At 49.3% G+C, this 16,578-nt stretch overlaps 1 protein-coding gene across 1 annotated transcript in view; it reads right to left on the bottom strand.

Moving 5' to 3' along the window:
- The window catches only part of LOC138158503 (integrin alpha-9-like), an 85,316-nt gene that overhangs the window by 8,117 nt on the left and 60,621 nt on the right, over nt 1–16,578 (bottom strand). Inside the window, exons 11-12 of the mRNA XM_069084570.1 lie at nt 16,149–16,254; nt 13,849–13,943 (exon numbers count right to left, since the gene is read on the bottom strand). Coding sequence (XP_068940671.1) covers nt 13,849–13,943; nt 16,149–16,254 — 201 coding nt within the window. The remainder of the gene's footprint in view (nt 1–13,848; nt 13,944–16,148; nt 16,255–16,578) is intronic.

The following is a 16,578-nucleotide window of genomic DNA, read 5'->3' on the forward strand; positions in this document are numbered from 1 at the left end:
ATAATAACAACTAGCTTCCATATGGTGCTTTAAGGCTTGCAATGCAACTTTCATATATTATCATATAGATATCTTCCTGTGAACAGGAAGATTCATAACAATCCCAGAAAGTGCTATTATTCCCATTTTATAAGGGAGGGAACTGAGGCCAAGGGTAAGTGACTTGCCCAGGGTCACACAACTAAAAACTGTCTGAGGCTGGATGTGGACTCAGATCTTCTTGTCTCCAAGTTCAATGCTGTATCTGCTGTGACACCCAGATTCCTGACAAAGTCCACCTCCGTACATCACTTTCTGGATCCTCCCTTACAGATTTCAACTCCATCTTTGTAGCCCTCAGAATCAGGAGGATGGGTCCCTCCCGGGTCCTCATGTCCTCATCTGTAGAATGAGTGGATGATCTCTGACGACCTTTCCACCCCTAGGTGTATGGGATAACGCCTGGACCCATGATTTCATAGGAAACTCCCAGGTGAGGAAGCCCCCTCCGCTAGCATAGCTTGCCTTTATTAGAATAGCCTGAGACTGATGAAAGAGAGATTGATGGACCAGTACAAGGGTCATACAGCCAATTAAATGTCAAGAGACAGGACTGGAATTCAGGTCTTCTCAGCTTCAACCTCTATCTCCTTCATGATGATGCCCCTAAGAAAAGGGTCAGGCTCACCTCCATTTCTCCACATTGAAGCACCTTCTGATAGACCCAGGTTGATTTCTGGAGTCCTTGTAAAAGTTTCTTCATTATTTTCTTCTTCTAGGAAATGCTCTCTGGTTTATTTTATTCCATAATATTTACTTGTGCCATTGGAGCATATTTTTGGCTTCTCGTTAACTTAGTTAATCTCGAAGCTTTTTCTACATGGTCATCTGTTTTCTCCAGGTTGTTTTTTCTCTTACTTTATTTGGTGCATCTCTCACTGTCACCCAAGTGCCTGAGATGGGGAGCTGGGCTCTCTTCGGTTCTCACACCCCAGCTGGCCACAAGGCCTTCACATTCTATTTCTCATCGTTGGAGTGAGGGGGAAGGTGGAAAGACAGGAGGAATCTGAAGATGGGCATTTGGTGGGAGACCCAGAAATATGGAGAACTAATGGTCTGCCAATGGGTCAGTGACCTCGCTGGTGTGGATGCAAGGGACTGCAAGTTACAGTAGAAAGAGAAGCAGGTTTGGAGTCCTAGGACCTGGGTCCCAGCCCTGGCTCTGCTGCTCACGACCTGCGGGACCCTGGGTAAGTCCCTTTCTCTCTCACATTCTCAATTTCCCCATCCACAAGGCAATAAGTCAAGTCAACTTGATGTGATGTGCCTGCTGTGTGCAGAAACCAAACCAATGGCTGAGCGTGCAAAGAAAGGTAAAAGCATGGCACCACTCCTAAAGGAACTCACATCTAATGGGGAGGGAACATGTAGACAACTGTGGTTAAACAAAATATATACAAGGACAGCTAAGGAGTTGGACAAGGTGACCTAAATGTCTCTTCCAGCCCTAGATCTAAGCTCCCATGGTCCTTCCTCTAATGCAAATGATAACCTAACCACACCCATGTGTCTTCCTCTAATGCAAATGATAACCTAACCACACCCATATGTCGGCCTCCAATAAACCCACCACCCCCAGGGGCCTTCCCCATGACACTGTGACATGGCGGACCAGTGGAATTCAGGGGCTGCCTGCACTGAATCCTCACTCAACAGACCCAGCCTTTTTTCCCCATACATCCATTTCTGCAGTGCAGTGGACTGAACTGTAGGTCTAGAGGCAGAAGTCCTGAGTTCAGACCTGGCTCCAGAAACCTAGAGGTTGTATGACCCTGGGTAAGTCATCTACCTGCTGTCTCAGTTTCCTTACCAGCACAATGTAGAGAATTTTAACACCTGCCTCTCAGGGCTACAATAAGTATCTAAGTAAAAAAGTAAGTAAGTAATACTTAATGAAGTAAGATACCCTTTCTTACAGTAAGTATTGGATACCCAGCTCTAGGGTCACATCCTTAGATACCCTTGTAAAGGGCTATCTAAATGTGTGCAGTCACTAGCACCCTTCGCTCGACTCTGTGACACGTCCTTGTCCGGAACCCTCCCACTACACTCTTCCAGGGCCTTGGGGAGGGATCCTCAGCTTCAAACTTTCATGACTGTGGGACTCCCACAGCTCCACCAGGAGAATGTTGGCCTTAAGAAGATTCCAAGAAGAAGGCTTGTGTATATTCCAAGAGGTCCCCCCACTCTTCTTGTTTTAGTTCTAGGTACAGCTCACCATCGTGTGTGTGGGTGTGTGTGTGTGGGTGTGGGTGTGTGAATGGGTGTGTGGGTATGTGGGCGGGAGGTATATATGTGGGTGGTGTGTGCATGTGTGTAAGCACACGAGTGCATGTCTGAGCAGCTTGCTGCTATCAGCACTCATGAGGCTAGCTGGGGATCTTCCGAGCCATCACCTTGCCTAGTCAGGCCCCTCTGCAAAGAGCAGCGTGGGTATGTTAGCAGGACAGGGCAGAGAACGCTGCATGCCATGGGCATTGAAGACAGACACAGCTGGAGGAGCCCTCCCAAAGGCAATCACGCCCAGAGTCCAGCAGCTGAGGGGGTGGGCACCAGACAAATGGATGAATTATCGGAGCCCTTGAGCTGGAAGGGACCCAAGGGGCCAACCAGCCACGTCCTTTTATTTTACCAACAAGGAAACTGAGGCCCAGGGAGATGAGATAACATGCCCAAGAGCACACAGGTTAAATGTCCGAAACAGGATCTGAGCCTCAGTTCTCTGACCCCAGGCCAGGGCTCTTTCCCTGGCACCTCAGGAAGGCAGTTTTCTCTAAGGCCGTTCTTAACCTGGGCTTCACGAACCTTTCTTTTAAATATGTTGAAGGCTGTTTGTTTTCCTTCATAAGTTTACACATGCATTTAAAAACGTGACTGAGAAGGGGCCCAGGGCCTCACTAGACACAGAAGAGCAGAAATCCCCTTCATGATGGAGCCAGCACCACAGACGGGACAAAGTCCCACAAAATCCCCCACCTTGAAGAGGAATCACTCTGAGACAGACGGACCCAAAGCCTAAATCCAGAACAATGGAAACAGCTTGTCTGTCTCTGCCTTTGGGAGATGTTCTTCGACAACGCTGAGTGGGGGGTGCCTGGGGGGAGGGGTCCGTTCCGGGGTGGCAGGGTAGACTCCAGATATCCCACAGACATCTGCAGCCCATTATGGTATAAAGCCCGAAAGATGAAACTTCTGGGGTCTAGCAGCGCTAAATGAAAACAGAAGTATCCCAATGTCATCATTTGGCCCTGTCTGGATACCACATCGATGATGCCATTGGGAGTAGGGGGCGGTGCATGGGGGGCTCCACTGGGTGCCAAGAGGTGAATGAGGGAGAAGAGGAGGCACCTTGGGGAAGCCCACGGCCACTGTCTCAGCATCAGTCACAGAAATACTCCAGATTGGAAGGCGAGGGGGACAAGGACAACACTGCCATCCCAGTAATTTGTCACCATGACACCACCTCCACTCCCAAGGCCAACCCCTGTGGTCACCCCTATGAAATGATGAGGAAAACAAGGTCTTGAACTTAGCACAACAGAAATTATCACCTTTGAAAACATCATCGGAAAAACTTCTTCAAACTAAACCACTTTTTTTTCCTTTTGTTCATATGAACAGGCCAGCCTGCGTGCCGAGTGAGGCAGGAAGGCAGCAGCTGCTGTCCAATTCCTCCCCCTCCTAAAAGACACTCACTCCACTCCAACCACAAAATGTGTGCTTTCCTTTGCTGGGTGGGGATCCCACCCAGCAACAAAACCAAACACTGGATCAGAGCTGAGGAGGTGGGGTCAGGAACAGCCTCACTTCCACCCAGCCTCGCTGGGAGGGGAATGGTCCAGCCATGAGTGTTCAGAGGTAGGGGGGCCCCAGTCTGCCACTAAATTCCTGAGGAAAGGCCCATGGGCACCTGAGAGCCTCCCCTACCCACAGCCCAGACCTAGGTAATGAGGTCATGACGGGGACCTGCATTTCTACAGCTCTTGGCAGTTGTCCAACGTCTCTTTTTCCAACCACCTAGCGAGATGAGTAAGGAATTCTCTCTGCCACACCCCCAGTACCCGTGGTCTCCAGGGAGTTTGCCCATCTAAAAGTGACACATCCCAGCTCCTACACACTCTGATTTGAAGGAAAGATTCTATGCTCAGTCAAAATGCTCCCTTATGCACGGCTCATGGGAAAGCAACATGAAATCTTAGGAAGCAGCGTGATGTGGTGGGAAGAAGCCAGGAAGAGCCTGGGGTCCAGAATCAGCATCCTACCTCTGAGACTTAAGCCTGAGGGACGCTGGGCAAAGGCAGAGTCACAGGTGGCCAGGTGGGCTCACAGGACCATCTCTCCTCCACCTTCAAGAACCTCTCTGGTTCCGACTCAAGCCAACCTTTGAGTTCTGTGACCCTGGGCCAGTCATGTAACCTCTGCCTGCCTCAGTTTCCTCATCTGTATAAAGGGGATAATTACAGCACCTGCCTCCCAGGGCTGTTATGAGGATCAGACAGGATGACAGTGGACAAGCACTCAGCACAATGACTGACCCATAGTAGGCGCTGTATCAATGCTGGCCATTCTCTGCCACTCACAGTCTTAGAGTTGCCTTGGGTCACTGGCTAGTACATGTCAGAGGATTTGCACCCAGACACCCCAGCTTTGAGGCGTCATCCATCATGTCACATTGTCTCTCAAACACAAAATACAGAGGGAAAGGAAAGCATTTCGCAAGTGCCAGCTCCGGTGCTAAGGGCTTTACAAATATGACCTCAGCTGAGCTGTCAAATAACCCTGGGACACAAGTGCTGCTGTGATCATCTTTAAGTTGGCTGAAGAAATCAAGGCAAACAGAGGCTAAGGGACTGGCCCAGTATCCGGGAGCTCGGATCCTCCTGGCTCTGGCCCAGGACTTTATCCACCGCCCCATCAGTAAGCTGTGAGCCATCCACAGTGGTGGGGATCGGAAGGAGGCTCATGCGGAAGAAGATAGCGCCCAGGCTCATCTGTGAAGGGAGCGAGGGACCCTGAGAGCCCGCAGCGAGGAGAGCAAGCGCTCCAGGCACGGGAGACGGCATGGGCAAAGGCAGGGAGCCACTGCAGGGAAGAGTGTGGGCACCAGCTCACAGGCACCGCAGAGCGCTCAAAGGGCTGGCCGAGGCAGAATGAGCCCAGCAAAGGGGCCTGGAGCTGGACTAAAGAACGTGAAATGCAGAGGGGAGAGCTGGTCCTGCAGCCCTGGGATTCCCTGAACGTGCTGGCACCCACCCTTCAGGAACATGGATTTGGAAGCTGGGCAGGGGAGGCTTGGCTGGGGCCAGCCTGGGAGGGGGGGGGGCTGACAGACAGACCACTGCTGTGGGCCGCTGCCCCAGGCACCAGAGAAGGCAAGTCTGCAATGTGCCATCCCCTTTGTTCAGTGGGAAAGTCTGAGCTAAGGAATCATTCCCCAGGCCTTCCAGCCGCCCGGCTCCGCTCACTCACCAACCATATGCTTTCTCTCCTAGTCAGCATTTGCGCTCTCACTCTCTCTTCTCTCTGTCTCTTTCTCCCTCCCCCTCCCTCTGTCTCTCTCTTTTTTTTTTTTTTTTTTCCTTCCCCCCCCCAACCCAGGATCATCCAGCTGAGATTTTACCCACACCCCAGCTGGGAAGCTGCATGCCATCATCTAACCAGCAGCTCCTGAATTAAAACTCTCTGTAGAAGATGTAACGCACACAGAGACAGGCCCTGAAGAGCTCTTGGCAGCAAGAACAAGTGGGAGACCCAGGAAAGCCCCTTCCCCTGGGCCCCTCCATCCCCCACTCCATTTCCCACAGGACCCAGTGCCCCGGCTGTCCACGGTGTGACCTGCCCAGGGACACCGGACCTCGGGGTGTATGGGGATGTCCACATGCTTAGACAGACACACACAGAGCAGCCAGAGCATGGGCCTCAGAGCCATGAGCGGCTGGGTCCAAGTTCCCCGCCCCTCCACATGTCCTGGCTGCATAACCTCCTGGGCACACGCAGACCCCCACAGACAGCTATGGTCCAGCAGCTCCTATACTTTGCCCATGCCATCTCCGGGCCCAGAATACTTCATCTCTTAGCATCCCTACACCAATGAAATCCCAGGGGCAGCCCCTATGCCAGGTCCTCACCCTCTCCGTGGGGGCAGGATGGACTAAGGAATGCAGGATATGCCCCCAGCCCTGGGACCAAAACCCAGACCACTTTACTATTGGTATTTCCTACTTCCTGAGAGCCAGCCAGGAGCAGCAGAAGAAGAGCTGGCCTCAGAGTCAATGGGAGATGAGATCAAGGCCCGTCCTGACATAGGCTGGGGGGTAAGTCCTTTAACATCTCAGCATAAGATGTGAAGCTGTAGAAAAAAATGCTCCCCTGCGCTGGTGGAGGGAGTTTCCTCACCTGGGAATCCCCTATACCAGTGTAACTGCAGGTCCACTACCAATCCCCTACTTACATTTCAAATGGACACTTCAAACAGATGAAGAGTTGGGCCCAGAATTACACAAGGAGAGCAGCCAGGACCCCAGATTTCTCCCTGAAATGAAGAACCATCTTTCTAATACTAATTTCTAACACTACTACTAATAATGACACCAACATGAGTGTAAGTCACAGGATACAAAAAGGCAAAAAAAATTTAAAATGACAATCATCAAATTGGAGATTTCAAACCAGAGAGGATGTCAGAGAAAATCTAGCCCAATCCTCTCACTTTACAGAGGGGGACGTTGATGCCCAGAGAGCTGAGGTCACAGAGATGGTAAGTGTCAGAGGTCAGATCCAAACCCAGATCCCCCTGACTCCAGGGAAACCCACTGCGTCACCCAGAAGGCCATGGAGAGGAGCTAGATGGGGATGAGCAGGCTGAAACCTATCACAGAGAGAACCAAGGAAAGAGACCAGAGGAAAGGAGGCAGCAAAGGAATGTAAGGTTAGAAAGGAAAGTGGGGCAGGCCGGCGAGAGGGCAGGAGGGAGGAGAGGCGGGTACCTCTGTGATGGCAGGACAAAGCATAGAAGGCCCCCACACTTAAGAAGGGGCCCCTGTTGCAAAGTGATGGACAGACTTCCGCCTCAATCCCTCCTCTCTGAGCACAGTGCTGCACGCAGTAGGCGCTATATTAATGGGAGCTGCTTTCTGCAACTTACAGTCTTTGCCTCAAAAAATGAGGTGCTCAGTGACTTGCCTAGGGTTGCAAAGTTAGCATGTGGCAAAGGCTGGATTTGAACCCAGGAGGTCCTCTATCCATTAATTAACATTGTCTCTCAAATACAAAACATAAGGGGAAGGAAATAAGTGTTTTATATAGCACCTAATATGCGCCTAGCACTGTGTGAAGTTTGTGCAGTTATGATCATACTCATTTTTCAGGCAAGCACAGGGTTTAGCTCAGTTCAAATGCCACCTTCTCCATAAAGTGTTTACTAATGTTCTCAGTGGCTGGTGCCTCCCCCCAATACTTAACATTTATTTAGTGTATATTCTGAATACAGCACCTGTTTCAGAAGCCTCTCCTGTGGAGGCTATGTACTTACTCCGACTATTGCTTTAAGAGACAAATGGAATGCTCAAGATTGGGAAGTTGGGGTTGGCTGGTTTGGTTTTGGTTTGTGTGGTTTTGAGAAATGGAAGAGAGAATTCATTTAGATGGTTTCAGGAAAAACTATAGAGAAGACAGGGAGAAAGGATGAGGAAAAATCTCTTTCTTGGAAGAAGACAGAAATAATAATGTCAACCGTTATTTTATGAAATAAATAGGAAGAATTTTAGAGTGAATCTGGAGAGAAACTGTTGAGTATTAGGATTTAAGATAAGCCGAAGACACTTCTGGTCACGGCAAGGAAAAAAAAGTGGAGAAAAAGAGGGGAAAAAGATAGATCTTCTCTCCTAATGAAACTATTTTAAGTTTTGATAAGAAAACGAAGGAGATTATAGTTGTAAGTATGAGAGCTAATCGAATCAATCACTTTATCCCACTTAAACTAAGCAACAAGATGTTGATGCCTTTATCAGATTTCTGTGGAATCGATCAAGGTTCTAAGGGCCTTTAATCAGTGTGGAAAAAGAAAAGACCGCTGAATGAAATGAAGCAGCAGCTACACACAAAGCACATTGGGAATAGCAGAAGAGGCCCAGTCATGCTCTGTGGCTCTCTTTATAAAATAGTGAGCCAGTTCAGAACCCAAACATTCAAGTATTGGGCTGGCCTAGAGAAGAGAGCAGGCTGGCCAAACCCCTAAGAGCAAATCTTTTGAGAAAAAAAGCCTCTGTCTCCTCCTTATTCCCTTGATCAGGGGTTGACCCTATAAACTTCAAAGGGTAGAAGGTTGTGGACTTTTCTTTAGAACACGTTGGTTGGGTGACCCCAGACTGTGTAATGCTCCTACACATCAGCTGTTGTGTTCCCAAGCCCTGTTATGCTACATGCTGTCTCCCCTCAGAAGGTAAGCTCCTTGAGGGCAGGGACTATCTCATTTGTTTCTTTGTATCTCCAGGGTCCAACACATGTTGTTGTCCATCCTTCATTCTCAAAGATGACCAATGACATCACTTTCAAGTGAATTGGATTTAAGTGAGGCAGAACTGGGGGGCGGAGTCAAGATGGCGGAGTAGAAGCAGGACCTCTGCGGGGATCTGGCTTTCACCTTCCCTAATCCATGTAAAAGGGGACTCTAAACAAACTTTGGAGCTGCAGAACCTACAAAATGACACAGAGAAGTTAACCTCCCACTGAGGACAGCCCGGCAGGCCGGCAGGAATCGGCCAGCACAGCGCTCTGGGAGCCGAGCCCAGGCCCGTGAGCCAGTGTTAGCTCCAGGGCAGGCCTGACCAGCTGCCGGCCAGAGGGACTCCAGATCAGCAGCAGCTGTGGCTGTTTCCAGATTTATCAACACATAGATGCAAAGGACAAAGTGAGAGGTCAGTGCAGTCTGGACTTTGGGACCCAGTAAGTGGGAGTGTGTGGCTTTTGCCCCCAGGGTGAGAAGCCGCTGAGATGCCAGCAAGCCAGCTAGTGCCACGTGGCAGCTTCAGCTCCTGGCCTGCAGAGTGTAGGGGGACCAAGCACCAGTCTGAGGGGTAATCACTCTTGCTTTAACCTGCTTGGATCTGGATTGCAGTCTTGGGTGGAGGTCCTGGGGTGTGTGTCCAGCTTGCTAGAGTGTATGAAGACCTCAGAGAGGGCACCCAACTAACACCTCCGGCAGCTGAGAAAACCCCAGGGTTTGGAACAGAAGCTCCCTTGTCTGGTGGCAGAGTCCTACTGTGGCAAAAAGCCCAGGGGTCAAGTGACTGAGGGGCGACGTGACCAGGCAAAGGAAACAAAGCAGACAGAAGATTCCAACATTAGACTCCTATTTTGGGGACAAAAAGGAGTAAAGCATGGAACAGGAGGAAGACAGTGAAGTCAGAACTCCTGCACCAAAAGCTTCAAAGGAAAATACAAGCTAGTTACAGGACATAGAAGACCTTAAGAAGCAGATAAGAGAAGTGGAAGAAAAACTGGGAAGAGAAATGAGAACAACGCAGGAAAATTAAGAACTGAGAGTCAACAGCCTGACTGAGGAAAATCACACCTTAAAAAATAGACTAACTCAAATGGCAAAAGAGGCTCAAGAGGGCAATTAGGAGAGGAATGCCTTGAAAAGCCAAATTTGCCAGATGGAAAAAGAATCTCAAAAGCTCAATGAGGAGAACTGTTCCCTCGGATTTAGATTGGAGAAAAGGGAAGCTAGTGACTTTAAGAGAAATCAAGATGATGTTAAACAGATCCAAACAAATGAAAGAACAGAAGGCAATGTGAAATATCTCATGGGAAAAACCACTGACCTGGAAAATAGATCCAGGAGAGATAATTTAAAAATTATTGGACTGCCTGAAAGCCATGATCAGGGAAAGAACCTAGAAATCATCCTCCAGGAAATTCTCAAGGAAAATTGCCCTGAAGTTTTAGAACCAGAAGGCAAAATAGAGGTTGAAAGAATCCACCAATCACCTCCTGAAAAAGATCCCAAAAAGAAAACTCCTAGGAATATTATAGGCAGGTTCAGGAATTCCCAGATCAAGGAGAGAATATTATGAGCAGCCAGGAAGAAACAATTTGAATATTGTAGAAACACAACCAGGATAACCCAGGATCTGGCAGCTTCTACACTGAGGGATCGAAGGGCTTGGAATGTGGAGGTCAAAGGAGATGGGATTAAAACCAAGAATCACATACCCAACAAAACTGAGTATCATGTTTCAGGGGAAAATATGGTCATTCAGTGGAATACAGGACTTTCAAGCATTCTTAATGAAAAAAACAGAGTTGAATAGAAAATTTGACATTCATATACAAGAAGCAAGAGAAGCTTGAGAAGGTAAACAGGGAAAAGAAATCATAAGGAACTTATCAAATTTGAACTATTAACATTCCTACATGAAAAAACAATAATTGTAATTGATGGAACTTTTCTCAGTATGAAAATAGTTGAGGGGAATAGAAATATATATGTATATATTGGAGGGTATACAGGCATATGTATACATGTGTAAATGTGTGTATATATACTTACAGGTGTACATAGATAAAAGGCACAGGACCAATTTAATAGGAAGGGATGATACTTAAAAGGGGAAAGAGGTGAGAGAGAAATATAATAAGAGGAGATGGGGAGAGACAGAATGGGGTAAACTATCTCATAAAGAAGAGGCAAGGGATGAGGGTTGCAATGGAGGGGAAGTATAGGAAGGCAAAAGAGAATGGGTCAACCTTATTCTCACTGAATTTGGCTTGGGGAGGGAATTAAATACACACTAAATAGGGTATCTCACCCTACAGGAGAGTAGGGGGGAAGGGGATGAGAGGGGGGATGATGGGAGGAAGGGCAGGCTGGGGGGAGGGAAGTTGGAAGCACCCACTTTTAAAAAGGGATGGGATCAAAGTAGAGAATAGAACAAGTGGGAGGTGGGATAGGAGGGAGGGAAATATAGTCAGTCTTTTACAATATATCTACTATGTTATTGTTTTGCATTAGCCACACATGTACAACCTATACTGAAATGCTTATCTTCCTAGTAAGGGTGGTTGACAAGGGAGGAAGGGAATGAATCTGGAATTCAAAGTTTTAAAATCAAATGTTTAAAATTATATATACTATTATTAATACCATCTTACATGTAATTGGGAAAGAAGATATACAGGCATTGGGGCATAGGGATCCACTGGAAAAGTCTAAGTGGGGTATAGGAGAAGATATGGGAGAGAGCAGATTGGAGGAGGGGATATCCTGTGGGACGGCTATTTTGGGGCAGTGGGTAGGGGAAAAACGGGAAGAAAATTTGTAACTCAAAATCTGGCTGAAATTAATGATGTAAATCAGAAGTTAATAAAGCATTTGAAAAATGGAAAAAAAAAGTGAGGCAGAACTGTGCAGTTACCAGCCTCACTCTGTCCTCCAGTCACTGGAATCCAGTGGCAAGACAAGAGTCCAAACAACTAGCGATGGCCCAGCACCAACCCATGGTAGGCCCTTAGTAAAGGCTTGCTGAGTAACAGATTAATAGGTGTCACACGGGACAGGCCTGGATGAGCTGTGACCTGCAGCCCTGGGAGGAACATCCACATTAATGAAGTCATGGATGCCCTGAGTGTTTCACCTCCATGTTCAAAGACTGAAAAGTGGCCAAACGGGACGTCAGCACGCTAGAAGACCAGCCTAGAGAAAAGCGGGGGAAATTAAGCCCACCAAGAGCGACAGGAAGGCCGGCAAAGTGAGACAAAGCAAGCAGAGCCATTCACACACGAGGCTATGACCACATCGAAAGCTAAGACTGTGTCTGCCAAAAGTCACAAGATATTCTAAGCGTGTTAGTGGAAAAGAGAATGAAAAAGGATGAGAGCACGGAGCCAGTATTTTGTTAAAGTTTACATATATACACGCATGCGCATGCTTATATGAAGTTTGTGATGTATCTATATGTATACATATGTCTACATAAATGTATGTATGCCTTTATATGTGTGCATGTATGTACATAAACAAAACATGGGTTTCAGATATGTAAGCTTAAACTTCTGGGACACCGTGTGTGTGTGTGTTTACACAATATAATGTGTGTACATACACACACACATATATGCATGTATTTAGTCAAATGTACCTAATTTTGGTTTGGGATCTTATTTGAGGGAGGATATCCTGTTTGCTATTTGTTTATTTGTAGAGGGGATTACCAACTTCAAAATAAAAATCATTTTCGCCCATCAGGACATCTCGTTTCACTGAAAGTGTTTCCACATTTCACAAAGCCTGAGGCATTTCACCTGTCTCCTCTTTTCCAGTAGGGCCAAGGCTCAGTCAACACTTTTGTTTCCTAAAGATGCTAAAAGGCAAAAGGCTTCTAATGCAGGGCTCCTTGTGGAAAGGTGGCTGTGAACGGGAGGTCGGATGACCAAACTGGGTAAGAAGCAGTCAGGCTCCATTCTCCATCTGCAAGGGCCTGCGCCATCCAGTAGTGGGGGCCCCTGAGGCTCGTTCCCTTTGTTTATGGAGGGGTGTTGCCTCCCCGACCCAAAGATGAGCTCTGAGGGCCTCCAGTGCAGTCCACACACAGTATCTAGAACGTACTCAACAGACACAAGCTGATTGATAGGCACTGAATTCGCTCACTGTCCATCCCCACCCCCTACAACAGAGCTTCCTACATTTGGAGAGGGGCAATATGGGGAGCTTCCTCTCTACCCAGACCCACCACGCTGCTGCTCTCCAGCCCTCTTCAGATCTGGCCACCATCTGTGTATCCATCCTCCCTCCCCCTTCCTTCCTACTTCAATACTGAAAACAGGGACCAAATCAACATGACCCTTCCTAGAAAGGATGAGTGAACTGTCCTCAGAGTCCATTGACCAGCCCTGAGACTTCCCTTCCCTGGCCACCACTGCCTTGTTAGAGTGTAAGCTTCTGCAGGGCAGGAACAAAGGCTTTTTGGCATTTGTATCTCCAGTGATTCTCACAGTGTCCCACACACAGTAAGCACTTAATAAATGCTTATTCATTCATTCATTCACTCATTCCACACAGACATCCAGGCATTCAAAAAAGCCCCTCCTGGAGCCAGGAGAAGCGCCCATTCCAGCTCAAAGGAAGCTGTGCTGGGATCAGTACCCCTCCTGCCTGTGCCCCATACAAGAAGCAAGACTGAACTCAAGTTGCCATGGCAGTGTCCATGGGGTGGGCAGCTTCCACACCCTAAAAAACCTGGCAGTCCCAAGCAAGCCGGCCCTCCAATGGCCACATGGGACAAAGGACAAGATAAAGCCAGCTTCAGGCCCAGCACCCCAAGGAGGCCAGGCCCTTTCAGAATTATCGGCTTAGCCCCAGTCAGTGCCTGAATGCATCTGAACCAAACATTGGACACAAGGAGAGCTTGCTTTCTGCTCAGTCAGCCACTCTGAGAGAAAACCAAGGCTTGGGAGGCCAATTTTCACATTGTGGCCCCCAAGACTGCATGCTGAAGAATGGGAGCAGGGCTGACCTGGACAGAGCCTGGACACTGGCATGTGTATACCAGAAGGAAGCGTGATTTCATGGCTCCCAGAAGATCATGCCCTATTTACAACTTAGTGGATCTGTCCAAGGGAGGTCCTTGAGGCCCTGACACAAGCACCTTGCCCAGGGCAAATATCAGAGGGAGGATTCGAACCCAGGCCTTTCTACTTCCAAGCCCAGAGTTCCAGCCAATATGCCACAATGCCTCTCAGCCACTCTGGAACTGTTAAATACAGGGGACCTCAAAAGTCTTGGGGCAGCTTTACCCTGCCACAAATTACCATGGAATACTGGGCCACGATCCCGTCGGCATCTCCATGGTAGATGTACACAGCTCCCACAAAGTCGTTCTCTTTAGGTGCCCCGACGGCAACGTCTGAGGAGACAAGAGTTAGAGACGGAAACGTGAGCAGGGACCAAAGGATGAATGTAGCGCCCCCACACACACACTTATCATGACTCAGCCCCTCGGCACCAGAGCAGCTCGGTTCTCAGATGCCTGACAACTCGGCGGGAGCTTTCTGTGGATGTGGAGGAATTGTTGTTCAGCTATTTCAGTCACGTCCGACCCTTTGTGACTCCTTTGGGGCTTTCATGGAGTGTTTGCCATTTCCTTCTCTAGCTTGTTTTACAGATGAGGAAACTGAGGCAAACAGGGGGAAGTAACTTGCCCAGGGTCACACAGCTACTAAGTGTCTGAGGCCAGATTTGAAGGAATTTTTAATGAGCATCAAAGAGTCCAACTGAAGCTGGGAAGAGAGAAAAGGGGTGGCAGTGGGAGGGTTGGAGACCCTCTGCCTTCTGCTTCCTCCAAGACAGGAAAGAGAGCGGCTGCTCAACACCCGAAGTGTGAAAAGAAACCACAGCCACCATTGCTGACAGAGCAAGGAAAGAGATGCAGCATCCCCCTGCGAGCCCCAGAAGCAGCCACGCATGCCAGCCACGCAAGGAAGAACCCAGTGCAACAAACATGACTTGGTTTAAAAAAAACCCTTTTCTAATTCACTGATGGCTTGAATAACCCCCTGCTTCTCCCTGCTCCCCAAAAAACTTCTCATGAGAAATGTGGGTTTGTAAAAGAGGAAAAAGAGCGCCCGAGTCCTCACACGTCAGAGCAACGGTCACAGCATCACAGAGACGGAAGTGTCCTCAGGGGCAAGTTACAGATGAGGAAACTGAGGCTGGGACCAGAAAGTCACCACAGCATCACAGGCTAACAGGGACATTCCAGGGCCTCACAGGAGCCTCCATTAAAGCCAGCAGGACCTCACAGGCTGTCTGGTGCAGCCCTGATTTTACAGAGGAGGAAACTGAGGCCCAGAGGCATTTAGAGAAAGAACACCCCGCTGGGCTGTGGTGAGGATGCCCAGATAATGACTGAAGAGCTTGGTGCAGCCCCCAGCATGGAGTGGGTGCCTTCAGCGTTAGCTCTCACTGCTAGGTTTTTACGTGACTTGCTCACGGTCACAGCGGTGCTCAGCGGCAGAAGCGAGACCTGAACCCGCGTCCTGAGTCTGATCCTAAGTGCTCTTCCTGCCTCTCAATCCAACAGCAGCTGAAACGCTGTAAAGCTGTGAAAGCCGCCGGGCCGGCAGAGCCACTGACCTGGAGAGAATGCCCCTGTCTCAGGCGTGGGGGTCATCGGCTATGCTCTGTCCTCCTCCAGTGACCGAGGCCTTCCTGCTGAGCTCCGCAGGGCAGAGATCAGAATACGGGAGATGGAGAGGGAGGGAACCTCCCTCTTGAGGGTCACTCAGTGAGCATCAGAGGTGGGATCTGAACCCGAGGCCTGTGATTCCCCCGCATCGAGTATCCCGTGTCTACCCGCTGGATCGGGGACTCTCCTTCCACCTGTCTTTATATTCCCAGCGCTCAGCACAGGGCCAACACGTATCACACACTTAAGAAATGATCACCAAGTGACCAGAGCGGCTGTTTGGACAAAGCTGTTCACACTTTGTGTCCCCCAATAGACCACGAGCTCCTTGAGAGAAGGAGCCTGGCAAACAGTCTGTGCTTAATAAATGCTTACACAACTATCAAGCTTGTTTGTACAGAGTGGTCTGCTTGTTGTCTCCCCTAAGAGTGCCTAGGATGGTGCCTGGCACATAGTAGGTGCATAAAAAATGCTTATCAGGTGACTGACGCGATGAGAGCAGGCCTGCACATGTGCTCGCACAGACATCTGCAGGGCTCCTGCTGAGGGCCCAGCCAACACTCTGAAATCAAACCCAGCGTGGGAACGACCCACGGCCAGAGAAGGGAAGCCCGCCGCGTGAAGGACAAGCAGGGGCCGCCTGGTCAGCATTCCCTAGGTTAAGAGGCCCCGGCTGGGACAGCCAGAGGTCAGTGACTGAGGACGAGGCAGAAATCACTGATTTCAGGAAATAAAGATCAGGGAGTTAGAAGGAAGGAAAACCACCCTTTCTCTACAAAGTGCAGCTCTAGTCTCCAGCCTTCCCTAGGTAGATTCAGACCTCGTGCCCTGAGGTGGGAGGGCCCATATTCAGATCCATTTCCATTCTAAATAGGAGGTTTTCCCAATACTAGACACTGGCCCCCAACTGTGTCACCCCCTGACCTGGGAACCCGTCATCATCGATGTCCCCCAGTGAAGCGATGCTCTCCCCAAAGTGCGCATTGTAGACACGGTCACCGTCCAGGACCAGCTGCTCTTCCAGGGCCCCCTAGGGAACAGGAAAGGGGACAGGCTAAGAAAAACAGAGCTGGCAGTTACCCACCTAGGCTCCCTCCCCAAGCACACCCAGCATGGGAAACACGAGGGGAGGGGAGAAGAGGAGAGGGGAGGGGAGGGGAGAGGAAGGGGGGGGAAGAGGAGGGAACCCGTCATCATCGATGTCCCCCAGTGAAGCGATGCTCTCCCCAAAGTGCGCATTGTAGACACGGTCACCGTCCAGGACCAGCTGCTCTTCCAGGGCCCCCTAGGGAACAGGAAAGGGGACAGGCTAAGAAAAACAGAGCTGGCAGTTACCCACTTAGGCTCCCTCCCC

Source organism: Petaurus breviceps, unplaced genomic scaffold, assembly GCF_028583685.1.
Source record: "Petaurus breviceps papuanus isolate PSGF00001 unplaced genomic scaffold, PetGlider_PUasm1.0 174, whole genome shotgun sequence".
Taxonomy (NCBI): Eukaryota; Metazoa; Chordata; class Mammalia; order Diprotodontia; family Petauridae; genus Petaurus; species Petaurus breviceps.